Raw genomic sequence first — 14537 nt, 5'->3', positions numbered from 1 at the left:
GTGACTTCTACATGTCTTATTAGAATTAAGTTTTTATTATACAATTTTTGCATCATTTTGGTTGCAGTTGAGCTCCAAAGTACTCATATTTTGTAAATATTTTTAGGTGATCATTGTATATTCATTGTTGTCCACAACATTCAAATGTTGTCAGAGGAAACTGATAAATGACCCACATTACTTATCATGATTACTGATTGCCTAGGTGTTCGCTACTTTTGAAAGGATATCATGTACCAGTAACTGTTATTTAATTTTTCGTGTCAAATTTCTTGTTAATACATTTTATTTATATATTTTCCATAAATAAACGTTTTTGTTCATTTCTTGCTTTCTGTAAAAAGATTGCTTCATAAAAATTAAATTCATGCTTGAGATTGAATGATTACATGATCTGTTTGTGTTTGTGTCACTTTTGTGTGATATAATGTTCTAGAAGTTTCTCCTATATATATATATATATATATATATATATATATATATATATATATATATATATATATATATATATACTAGACAATGCAACAAATAGTGTAATAGCAGGATTTCAAATCGCTACAAAAAAATGTTAACACCATCTCCAATTTTTACACCAAAACTCAAGATCCGTTGATACTTAATGAAATTTCAAGTGTTGTGTATGAAATACCATGCTCAAATTGTGACAAAATATATATACAGGGTGGTCCTTAAGTAATTGTACAAACGAAAACCGTAAATTCTACTCTTTAAAATATTACGATTTAAGCCAAATTGCTTTAATAAAATGTTGATATTAAGAAAGATACAGGGTGTTAAAGTGCAAATTTAAAATTCTATTTTTCGCTATAACTTTCATGTTTGTAAAGATTTATGCATACAAATTTACAACTGGGTACTCTTAAATATGAGAAATTATAATTTGATGCACACTTTGATGCAGCTGATAGAGGGCGCCACATATGTGGCATAAATTTGCACTTAACTTTTTTGCTATTTGAGTTACCTGTATTTTTGATAAAAAATATTAAAGATACATTATTTTAACAAAAAAAAGGTATACTTCTTAATAACTTCAAAACTTAACAGTTTTCGTGATAATCGCATTTTACAAATCAGCTGCATAATTCTGATTTAAGGCAATTACTCCAAGCAACGAATGAAAAATAGACAAAAACATTAATACATCTAAATTTTGGTATAAAATACCTTTAACTAAAGTCAATAGTTAACGAAATATTAAATAAAATAAATATATCAGCAGGATAATTAATAATAGGATTTGACAAAAACAGAATAATAGGGATTTTACATAAAACATTTTACGTTTTATGTTATAATAAATTAAAGTCATAATCAAAACATTTTGTTTACAAACCAAATTAAGAAATAGTTAAACTAAATAACATAACTTTTTGTCAACGTAAGTGTTCGATATGTCCACCATTTTCTTTAATTCATTTGTCAATATATTACATAAAAGATCGTCTCATGTCAAATAACATCATTGGTTCTAAAGAAACTGCTGCAGTATTTATTTCTTCCCATAGTTGGTTGCGAATGTTTATGGAATTCTTATAGACACGTTGTTTTAATACGCCCCATACACCAAAATCAAGCGGATTAAATTCTGGGCTACGTGGTGGCTATAATGTATAATGGATAAATATATTCTTTGGATACATATCCAAACCTTATGGTATATTATGGAACTACATCTTATTTGTGGCAGAGGTTAAACTGTGATGTATTTGATTCATTGGTTACTAACATAAACACAGAATGACCTATAGATGTCATTACTTATTTATATGATTACGTTACAGCTTACGAGTAACTATAATTACATCTCGAACAAATGGTCTATTATGATTAACTAACGAACTAATATTATGCTGAACTAAATTACCTGTGTGTTTACTATATTTATAACAATATCGGTTATTAGGCCAACGATGATGTTTTTGTAAATATGCTGAGTCTTTAAGGTTAGATTGGTAGCAAAAGTATTCTGAAACAAGACACATATGTGTTATTTAATACCTGGGCTTTAGTTTCTAATTGTCCTAATAAAAATGGTTAAATAATTTACGTAATAAATGATAAGTATTTTTGGGATTTTTTATAAATTAAATAATTATATATCATAATTATAAATAATTATATCAATATCTCACCACATTGCAAAGGAATATGACTGCCACGATAAATCCAACGTTCAGAACAGTTATATTTAAGTATGTTCTCACTGCCTTCTCTCTAGAATGTGGTGGTGTATCATCTTTCATAAACCACATATTTTGTTTTTTCAGCATTTTACAATAGGGAAAAAGTAATACAACTCCAGTAGGTATGGAAACTTAAGAAGCGATATAAAAGGGAAATTGTAAATATGATGACGGCCAACGTCTGAATACGGACACGGCACCTAAAGAAGAAGATAAAGAATATTTTCATAAGACATTTAGCAGCCATAACAAAAATTTTGTAATGTTATATTATCATCTTTGAGTTGTTGTAATAAGAATAAACTGTGAATTATGCTTATCTACAGGTATTCAGTGCTTCACCGCACAAATATTACAACTAAGAATTATTATGCAGCTGACTTATAAAATGCGAATATCTCGAAAACGGTTAAATTTTGAGGTTATCAACAAGTATACCTTTTCCTTGTAAAAATAATGTATCTTTAATATTTTTTAACACAAATAGAGCTAACTTTAAGAGCAAAAAAATTAAGCGCAAATCTATGCCACACATGTGGCATATGTGGCGCCCTCTATAAGTTACATTAAAGTTTTTATAAAATTATAATTTATCCTGCTTTAAAGCATCCAATTATAAATTTTTGTCCAAAAATGTTTACAAACGTAAAAGTTTCGTTAAAAGCGAAAAATAGAATTTTAAATTTCCACTTTAACACCCTGTATCTTTCTTAATATCAACATTTTATTAAAGCAAGTTGGCTTAAATCGTAGTATTTTAAAGTGTAGAATTTACGGTTTTCGTTTGTACAATTACTTAAGGACCACCCTGTATATATATATATATATATATATATATATATATATATATATATATATATATATATATATATAGGACAAACTTCTAGAACATTGTACAGTATGATTGATTATATCACATAAGTGACAAACACAAAAAAAATCAAAAACTTGTGCATTAACAGCTCATGTAACCAATCTCAAGCATGAATTTAATTTTTCTGAAGCAATCGTTTTACAGTTTCCTTCCAAAAGTAACAAACACATAGGCAATCAGTAATCATGATAAGTAATGTGAGTCATCTATCAGTTTCCTCCTGATAAGCTACATAACCTATCTGTTTAGAAAGCACATGCAGAGGTAAACAATGATCACCTTAAAGTTTTACAAAAAGATGAGTACGTTGGAGCCCAACTGCAACCAAGATTATGTCAAAATGTGTTTAATAAAAAATTAAATCTAATAAGACGTGTAGAATTCACATCTTCAAAGTCAACCTCACCACGAGTAAGTTCTGAGTCAAAGCTAGACAAAACGTCCAAGAGTTTTTCTAAATTTCTAGACCAAATCCATTGAGTGCTACTCCACATAAACTTGTATCTATATATACAGTGTGTCCAATTAAGCCGGCACCATATGGTAAACTTTTTGAAGCGAAGCTTCTATACTGGCGTATTACTTTTTTCTCCGCAGTAAAATTCTGAGGCAAGCGTCACGGAACTAGCGCCACAAGATGGCGTCGTCACGGGTAGCTTCATAGAACAACGGTTCTTGACATCGATGAGTAGAAACGAATTGATCGAGAGTAGTAAATCGAGCATGACAACATCGTAAGAAATCAAATTGATTTTATTGATTAATCAGAGATACAGAAATGGATTGCAAGGAGTAAAAACGTACCCTGGAACAGATATCGGATCTGATCACAATCCCGTAGTAGGAAAATTGAAAAATTAAGCTTAAGAAAATTAAAAGAAAATCCATAAAGAAAATTGAAATAAACAGCTTAAAACAGCCTAACGTTAAACTAAAAGTCACAGAAAAATTAAATGAGGCAATAGCGGATATGACGGCAAGATCTAAACAGCCGGCCAGTATAGAAGACAAATGGAATTGTATTAAAAAAGCTTTCGTAACCACCACCAAGTCTCTGATCGCTTCCCAAAAGTACAAAAAGAAGAATTTAATGACTGACGAAATATTATCAATGATGGACGACCTCAGATCATTTAAAAACAAAGACCGAAACAAACATAATCAGATTAACCGACAAATACGAAGAGTGTCGCAAAGCTAAAGCACAGTGGCTGCTAGACAGGTGTGCAGAAATGGAGGAATTAGAAGAAAAAATGACCACTTGAACATACATACGCTCGTTAAAGAAGTGACAGGTCATACAAAACCTTGCAGTTTTAACAGTATTTTAGCAGTTTTAACAGTATTGTGAAGGACAATAAATTAATCACTGATCCCAAGGATCTACTTAAACATTGGAGAAACTACACACATCAACTATACTCAGACAACACTAGAAGAAACTCTGAAAATGAACCCTCCCCCAAAATATTGAAGTCAGAAGTTGTAAGGGCAATCAAACAGAGCAAATGGGGAAAAGCACCAGGCCCAAATACCACAGGATTGGCTTCAATAAACCTTTATACCAATCCCAAAAAAGCCAAACGCTAATAGTTGTGACCAATTCCGAATTATCAGCTTATTGAGCCAGGTCCTAAAACTCTTCTTAAAGATAATTCACACAAGAATATACAACAGATGTGAAAGAGACATTAGCCCCACACAGTTCGATTTCAGACAAGGATTTGGCACAAGAGAAGCACTTTATAGCTTAACTGTCCTACTTCAGAAATGCAGAGATCAGCAAAAAGATGTCTTCCTATGCTGTATAGATTACCAGAAAGCGTTCGATTGTGTTAGTCATTCAAAATTAGTAAGATTGCTCCAGGAACGTTCGATAGATGAGAATGACCTTAAAATCATAAAGAACCTTTATATGAATCAAGTGACATCTGTGAGAGTAGGAATGGAATCTACATCATATTTCTCAATCGAAAAAGGTGTACGACAGGGTTGTGTTCTGTCACCCCTCCTTTTTAATCTTTTCTCTGAAACGATTTTCGATAGAGCCTTAAGTGACACTGAAGATGGAAACAATAAGAACATCCAAAAGGTCCCCAAGTTCAGATATCTCGGTAGTTGGATAACTGAAGATCTAGATCCAGACATAGAGATACGTAGCAGGATTGAGCAAACCAGAACAGCATTTAGTAATATGAGAACCTTGCTAAGCAACAGCAGCCTTAACTTAACGCTTCGATATCGCTTTGTAAAATGTTACATTTACTCCGTACTGCTATATGGTGTAGAAACCTGGACCATAATGGCCAATGTGATGAACCGATTGGAGGCCTTTGAAATATGGGTATTTAGAAGACTACTTAAAATTTCCTGGACAGATCACACAACAAATGTCGAAGTATTAAATCGAATGGGCAGAGAACTTGAATTGCTGAAAATAATAAAAAGAAGAAAAACTGCTTATCTGGGTCATATATTTCGAAATTTTAAGTACCAGTTCTTAAAGCTTATTATGGAAGGGAAGATAGAAGACGGGTCATCGGAAGAAAGAAATACTCATGGCTTAAAAACATAAGGGATTGGACAAACCTCGATGCCCATGCACTCTTTAGAGCCACACAAGACCTAGAGGAGTATACCAGAATTGTCGCCAACATCCACTAATTGGATTGGGCACCATAAGAAGAAGAAGTAAATCGATGTCAAGAAGCGCTATTCTTTGACGCTACCCGTGACGACGCCATCTTGTGGCACACGTTCCGTGACGCCCGCTTCAGCATTTTACGGTAGAGAAAAAAGTAATACAACGCCAGTAGAGAAGCTTTGCTTCAAAAGTAATATATGTGAATATTTAATATGTATTTTAGACTTACTCTTAATTTAAAAAGAGTAAACTCCGTTGAAAGCCCTGATTCGTGTGAAGTCAACTATACTAGTAGTCCGGAAGTTATTCCAGATACTTTAAGTAGTGACACCTACCACACCGCTCCAAACACATGTTCTCCTCGTTTTTCGGACACGAAATTGGATGCTCTTATGAGCGACAGTGGTGTAGAATTAAGGTCTTCTTCTCGACCCCAAGACGACAGCGATCTCTCTAGTAATGAAGATAAGGTATCAGTTTTTTTCTGTCTATTAAATATTAGATCAATATTTTGCAAAAGTTTATATTAATGTATTATAAATATTGCGGTAATTTTAGTTAAATTTATGACAAATCGAAGCGAAAATTCCTTTCATAGGGGTTAAAGTAAGGGGTAAAATTGAGCATTTAAAAAAAATCGATGACATTTTGCTTTATCTCAAGAAAAGAAAATATTTGTTAGGATACCATCAACCCGTACATTAGATGAAAATGATACTTTCAACTATAAATTTATCAAAAATCATCCTGTAGAGAATTTTCCTTTATCATCCCTCCACTCGCGGGGTCAAAGGTGAAACAATTTATAAACAATTTTCATTGTTTGCGAAAATGATTTTGTCAACCATGATATTATTACAATTACTATATACAGTGTTTCCGTTCATCGCCACTCCACTTCCACCCCTGGAGAGGAGGTGAGTCGCCTGAAGTCCAGAAAATTCGCTGAAAAACTTTGGAAATGTTTTTTGTGGGTGGTGAAAACAATTTTGGGATGAATTAATATATAAAAAATCATTTTGTGGGGAGTTTCTTATTATCATCTTACTTCAGGGGTGCAAAGGATGGGTGAGTAGCTAAAAACCAGAAAATTTATAAAGAGCTTTTGCGGGTGGTTAAAACGATTCTGCTAATCATAACATTACCACACTTACTATTTGTAGTGTTTCCCTTTAAAATCCCCTACTTTCACTCTTGGAGTGATGGCAAGTAACTGAAATCAAGAGAATTCACTGAAAAACTTTGTAAAGGTTTTCGGGGCTAGTGAAAACGATTCAGTGGACCATAACTTTATCAAAAATCATTGAGTTGAGTTTCTAGAGGGTGGAAAGGGTAACATAGTAACTAAAACCACAAAATTTACTAAAAAACTTTGTAAAGTTTATTACTGGATCAATCAAAAACTCAGTATGATAACATATTGTAAGATCTTGAAGTGTGTATACAAAAATATTATGTTTTTAAAACATGTATTTTCATGCTGTTTCAGCGTTGCTCATGTAAGCAGGCAGCATATCCCTCCAATGGCACTACAGCCCAAAACGAGCCTGGGCCTCCTCCAACCTTGTCGGTCCCGCGCCGATCTTCTCCAAGTTCTCATGTCGAGCAAATTTTGCGCGTCCTTCCTTTTGGTCTAGGGCTCTTTTCGACAATCTTTCGATCTCCATTCTCACTACATGATCCGGCCATCGGCCAAGTCTCTGAAGTTTAACAAATTCTGAGATCGGTGTGTCTTTAAACAATTGGTAGAGTTCATGGTTGTACCTGGAAATCCATAATCCGTTTTGGTTAATAGGTCCAAATATTTTTCTTAGGACTTTTCTTTCGAAGACTTCCAGCTTTCCTTTTTTATCTTTTGCCATCACCCATGTCTCGCATCGATAACATACTATTGGTCTGATTGTTTTGTAGACCCTGATTTTCTATCTCCAGTGTGTTTTTGGGACAGAACACATGGACGAGTGAAAAATAAGCTTTGTTTTTATTTACTATTCTTCTGTGAATTGCTGGTTCTTCTGTACTATCCGTGTTTAATGCAACTCCCAGATATGTGAAACTTTTTACAGTTTCAATATCGTCTTCTAATTCAACTGTGCGTCTGTTTCCCCTAGCTCTTGCCTGTGTTAGCTTTTTTGTCTATTGAATGTTTATTTCTAGTCCGGTCTCTTTTGCCTGGTTTTAATTGTGAATATGTGAACAATTAAGGCATGTATATATATACATATATATATATACATATATATATATATATATATATATATATATATATATATATATATATATATATATTAATCTCGCACTAACGCACACCAATTGTAAGCCATGTACCCAGTGGCTCGCGGCAAAGCCTTCAGGGACGTGAGAGTTGTTAGCAGAAGCCGAGTTCTATTTCTAGATCCTCCGACTCTTTCGTCGGAAACAGTGGACATTACTCGGAGTTTTACTACAGTATGAGCATCGGTAACCCATACTGCCTTCGAGATCCTTTACCAACCTTAAACAATTGAGTCATTTCTCCAGTGTTATGATTTATGGCCCTAATATTCTTACACATTTCTTAAAAAGGTGTCTACAATAAACCTTAAATTGCATTATTTAATTTATCGCATTATTAATTGTCGATCGGATTAGCCAAGCGGGCTGGGCGGCTGGCTTCTCCTTCGCTTCAATGCGAGAGATGTCAGTTCGATCCCCGGCTCGGTGTGCAGAAAACAAAAAGGCTAACGCAGCAGTTTAAAATTCTAAAATGAATCTGCCGCTTAGTCTAGAATATGCTGGTATCTGATCGGCCTATGGTGGAGCAGTACGGCAAGAGATAAGGGCTTGCGGCTAGGTGATACTCCTCCATAGATCCCTACCGGAAGGGCGTCGAACTCCTAAATACCGGGTATATATATATATATATATATATATATATATATATATATATATATATATATATATATATATATATATATATATATATATATATATATATATAATTTATTGCACACCTTCCCTAGTAAGTGGCGTGACAATTATATCGGTGTTTCAAAAAGGGTGACAGAGATAATGTAAAAGATTATAGGCCTATAAACTTTTTTAACTTATTCTAAACATATATCTCACTTGGCATTTTAAAAATATCTTGTATAATGAGTAACATGGAATTAGGCAGTATAAATCTACGTCTACAAATCTTCATAAAGGGTTCACCTTCGATTCCTATCTTGGTCAGTTCAAGGTTTCCACAAGGTTCACATGTGGGTCTTCTTTGTATAACTTGTTTATTAATGGTATTTCTGAAAGGTAATAAAGTTTTGACAATTTTTACTATTTGCTGATGACATTAAGCTATACTTCAAAATGTCAAACCTATCTGACTGTCTAAGGATCTAAGAAGACCTGACTTCCCTATATAATTGTTTTTTTCCAATGGTCTCCAGTTGAATGAAGTCAAATGTTTTGTTACATCCTTTAGCAAATCTAAAAATAATGTTGTGTCTTTAATACAAGCTTTCTCTCAAGAGTTACTGAAATAAGAGATTTAGAAGTGTTATTTGACATTTATTCCTTCCTTGTTCCTTGTCATTTATCCCGCAATCTCAAGTTTTATCACAAAAAACTCTCGAGATCTTTCAGTCCCCACATATAGAATTTTATATCTTGTTTGCGTCCGTATCATCCTGTCTTATGCTTCTATAGTATGGTCACCATACATATTCATATTTACACCCTTGAAACAATTAAAAAAAAGTTTCTCCAGATTTGTGCTTATAGATTAAACTTGGAGATCATGTCTTTGGTGGAACTAAGGTCAAGGTTAAATATCAGTTCCCTAGAAGGCTACAGAACTAAATGTGATCTAATTTTTCCCTATAAACTACTTGACCATATCACTGACCGTTCTTATTTTTCAAGTTTTATCAACTTCAGATGTAGTACTAGAATTATTAGAGACATACCTTTATTTTCTGTAAAACGCTATCACATAAACTATGGCAATTTAATACACATTACACAAACATTATTTAATATTGAATCATCATTTAATATGTAGGTTTTAGTATTTTTGTTATGGTTAGGATATTGTATTTTTGTTAAATTTTGGTAAAAATGGGAACATCTTGTGAATATATAAAATAAAATAATTTTATAACCAAAAATAATAGGGAATTTATTTTACATTTTGTGGCTTATGCCTAAGATATATTCAAAAAAATGGAAAGATTAAGGTACCTATTAAAAAATTTCTACGGTCTGATTAATACCTATCTATTTTTATCATTCTATATTCTAGTTTTTGGGTGATTTGTTTTCGCTCCTGAACTTTTTCGTTTACTACATTGATTTGTACGTTAAACCATTGTCAGGTTGTAATAATATAAAACACTTCCTACAAGGTTTTAGTGTTATAATTTCATTTTAAAGTTAATAAACTACGCGATGCATATATGATCTGTGTAAAAAAGCACGTAGTACTTCATGCTTTCTCTTTAGTTAATTCTTTTGATTTGCTAATCGTATGCAATATTTATTTATCTGCATTATGTGTTGTCTTTGCTAAAAGGTGGTGGTTAGTGACTCACAGTCTACTAGTTCAATAGAAAATAGATCACCGTCGAATAAGAAAAATAAACGAAGGGAAACGGAAATGTGTTTGAGAAGACTCGCCCAAAGAATAACACAGCAAAAACTTCTTATCATGAGAAATTTGGATGGAAATTGTTTGAAAGTACATATAGATAATCAAATCGCAGTAAGTATATTATTTTCTATTGACCTAAGAATGTGAGAAGTGTATATATCCGATTACTAATGTTAGTGTGCATGATTGTATAACGTTGTCTGGGTTTAATAAGAATGTGTAAAACATGTATAGAATCATTTCTTTGTTTACTTGATTTCATATTTAATATACTTACCTACTTTTTATTAGAAAACACCTAAACAAAAATCGTAGATGGGCACCGAATACGAGCCCATACTCGTATAAAATGGACGAAAGCCAATAAAAAGCATAATTTTATCTTTCACAATTAGAATTTATTTAACTACTAGCTGTACCCTGCGCGCGTTGCTACACCACCAACTAAAATAAACTTGAAGAAATCATTTTACAAATATTTAATTCATTTTGAGTCATTTTATTGATTCTGTTCATTTCGAAAAAAATGACATTGAGGCGTTTCGTTTCAATTCGATATTTATTAAAGTGCTGTAGGATACACAATATTTATTGTTTTTCTTTCTGGTGCGTAAACGAATAAATCAGGTTTCTCGACGCGTGAGCCAGCCACCTAGAGCTACCCATGTTAAAAGCATGAATTTTCCAAATTTAATCCACATACTTGCAACGATTGTCTTTGTGCTTTCATTATCTTCTTCTTCTTAAAGTGCCTATCCGTTCCGGACGTTGGCGATCATCACGGCTATCTTCACTTTGCTTATTGCAGCGCGGAACAGTTCAGTGGTAGTCGTGTTATACCACTTTCGCAAATTTTGAAGCCAGGAAATGCGTCTTCTTCCCGGTCCTCTCTTACCATTTACTTTCCCTTGGAGAATCAGCTGGAGAAGGCCGTAACGTTCTTGGTTTCTCATTACATGACCTAGATATTCCAACTTTTTAGTTTGGAAACTAGCTTTCTTCCAGCTTTCATTATAGTCATTGCGAAAGCTAGTCGCACCTGGAACTATAAACATTTGAATTAGAATGGCATATCTTTCGGGATCATTGGGATACGTGGCAACAGTACCTTTGAAGTTTCCAGTCAAAATTGTTGCCTCGATAACATTGTTCATCATTTTCTAGACTGAGAGTCTTGTTCCGTTACAAAGTCGTGCTGGATTTGTGTTTCGAAGAAAAATGATGGGTACCCCAATTTTCAATGTAAGAACGTGCGGTGGTATGCCTGGCAAATCAAACAAATTCAAGAATTCATTTGGTTAGTTGACAATTTCGTCTTGATTCACCACAGTATCTATGGACGTATATGTTGTCGTTCCGACGGGTATTCCATTCTGAAGTTGATGGTATTGACATCGATGTTTTTGGCCGCTAATATAGCACGCGTATTGAGCCTCTGATGATTTTTGTAGTTCTGTGCAATGTTTGAGAAAACTTTTTGCACCAATTCGTCTACGCTTTCTGTGTGATCTTATAGATGTTTGCTAGCAAGGTGATACATTACGTAGATTCATCAATTTGCATTCACACATTTCCAATATCCATTAATTGTTTTGCAAAATTTCCAGTCGATGCATCCCGTTGTACTTGTACACGCATGTGGGTTTTTAAAGTCAATTTCTGTAAATGACGCAATAAAACTGCGCGTGTTGAAAGTGATATAACCGGAAGTATTGGTCGAAAATCACTAGACAATAAAATGAGTGCGCCACCGAAGATCCGTGCGCTTCCTCTCAAATCTCGCAGTGTACGTTCAAGCGCTCTCAATGCTTTCTTGTGAGACATTGTACATTTGTTACATATGATAATTTGGCACGTTAGGAGTATTTTTTCCATTCCATCTTTAAAAGAGTCGTTGCAATTCCAGATGATGCAATGGCCAGTGCAATATTATTTTGTTATCGTATGGTTGCCAAAATAAAAGAAGAAAAGTCTTGCCTGTACCACCTGGATGTAATTCTGGCAGTTTAACTTTTCCACTGGCACAGCACATTCCTTGCGTTTCGTTTTTAATTTGAGAACGCTACAAATACATGCAAATTTTATCCATTTTTCCAATGACGACATTTAAATGAAGACTGTAATCATTATTACTGCCATAATGGAATGCACCAAGATTTAAATCAGCGTGCAGTGTTCGTCTTGATCTTCTTCTTCTTCATGTACCATGTCCTTTCAGAACGTATGTTACCATCATTGCTATCTTAATTTTATTCACTGCCACCCTAAATAGCATGCTTGTATCAACACCATACCAATCTCGTCTTGATCGAGAGATGCTTATTCGAATATCCTTCACATCCGAAACCTACAGTGTGTACAATCCAATTGAACCGGCTGTTCACGCACAGGATTGACGGTGATCACCAATTCGCTGAGAAAAATTTAAAATGAAAAAAATCAGCATTCGAGCAATTCGATTGAATTATTTATCTAAATTAATTTTACTCAAAGTAAAATGCACAAAACTAATCTAAAAACGCTCTCAAACGTAAAAAATACAATATTGTCTATTAAAAATATAATTCCTATGTAACCCACAACTCGAAACGTCATCAACGTCACATCGTCAATTCAAATCAGCATTAACTGTCATGGGGTCATGCACATTCAGACAAAATTCATATATATATATATATATATATATATATATATATATATATATATATATATATATATATATATATATATATATATATTTATCACGGATTTGGTGATGGTCCAATTTTTTCTGGAAATTATATTATTAAGTAAATGCGCATTGAAAAATAATTTATAACGGTAGGTGAGGGATTTAATTTAGTTACTTGTCAAAATGGTTCGCGAAAAGTGTTTACCTAACGATTTACAAAATTTCATTGTTGCGGCACATAACAAAGGACTTTTTGGGCATAAAATTGCTCAAAATTTAAGCTCAAGGATCTGCGAGAAATATAATTTCACAATTAAAAAAATGGAAATATTGAAACAAAAATTAAAATTCAAAGATTACCGAAAGAAATGAGGGTGCTGTTCGGCTCTCGGTGTAAAGCTCAAGAAATTTGGAATCATTTTCAACCAGATTACTGCCAAACATTAGTAGGCACTATGCCAAAGAGAATTGATGTCGTTTTCAAACTTAAGGGTGACTCTACACAGTGGTAACATACTACAGACTAAATATTTGGTTACTTTTTCTTTTTGTTTATTTTATAATCTTCTTCTTCTTCTTCTACTTCTTGGAGATCTTTCGATGTGTTTAATTCTGAAGCTGTCTCTGGTTAATTTCCAGGTAGATTGCCAACTATCCCTCCATCTTTTAGGTGGTGTTCCGGGAGATCTTGAACCTGGCGGGTTTTGTAGGGCAATTTTTGGGAGTCTATTTTATAATCATTGTAGGTAATAAAAGTATTAGATATTGTTGATTAATTGACAAAACCAAATAATATCAAATAAGCTTAATCGTATCCGTTTAAGTTAAAATAGTTAAATAAATTCTAATTCAGAAAAATAAAATTGTGTTGCATATTGGTTTTGGTCCAATTCATAAGCATTTGGGCCCGTATACATGTACTTTAAATTTATTGATTTGAGATGATTTTCCTACTTTTATGAAAGTATACCTAGGAATATATAAATACCTAGATTTATAATATATTCTCCAAAATGAAAAACCTCTACTACCGAAAACTTCATAACCGGCAAAAGCTTAACCTGATTAGAAAAGCAATCTGAGATATATGTAGAACCAACGTACAAAAACTGCAAAATATTATTATAAGATGCTCAAAAATAGAGATCCTCATAACTATTTTAAGCAAAAATTCAAGGAAAACACCTAAAAATCCATAAAAAATGTTAAACTTGTTACAAGAGATACTTATGTATTTATTGTTTGCTGGTTGTGTTTGATTTGATTGAGAAAGCCAAAAGTATGTTTTATAGAAGAAAAAACAAAGAATAGATCAAGACCAAAATACTGCGCAGTAAAACAGAAAACTTTCATATTTTGGACATGGGATGAGAAACGATAAATACCATATTCTACAAGTTATCATGCAGGGTAAATTAAAATAAAGCAGAGAGCCGGGAAGAGGACGGATCTCGTGGCTGGAAAATCTGAGACACCAACGGAAAAATTATTATTTAAATGGGAATAAGCCACAA

At 33.1% G+C, this 14537-nt stretch overlaps 1 protein-coding gene across 4 annotated transcripts in view; it reads left to right on the top strand.

Moving 5' to 3' along the window:
• Positions 1–14537, top strand: part of Klp98A (kinesin-like protein 98A) — an 80254-nt gene that overhangs the window by 46385 nt on the left and 19332 nt on the right. For 2 of the 4 annotated variants that reach the window (XM_072523557.1, XM_072523555.1), the window contains 2 exons: positions 5949–6195; positions 10275–10463. In XM_072523557.1, coding sequence (XP_072379658.1) covers positions 5949–6195; positions 10275–10463 — 436 coding nt within the window. The remainder of the gene's footprint in view (positions 1–5948; positions 6196–10274; positions 10464–14537) is intronic. The other 2 variants (XM_072523559.1, XM_072523558.1) reach the window with 1 other exon arrangement.

This window comes from Diabrotica undecimpunctata, chromosome 2, assembly GCF_040954645.1.
Source record: "Diabrotica undecimpunctata isolate CICGRU chromosome 2, icDiaUnde3, whole genome shotgun sequence".
Classification (NCBI taxonomy): Eukaryota; Metazoa; Arthropoda; class Insecta; order Coleoptera; family Chrysomelidae; genus Diabrotica; species Diabrotica undecimpunctata.
This window is presented reverse-complemented; position numbering and strand designations above follow the sequence as displayed.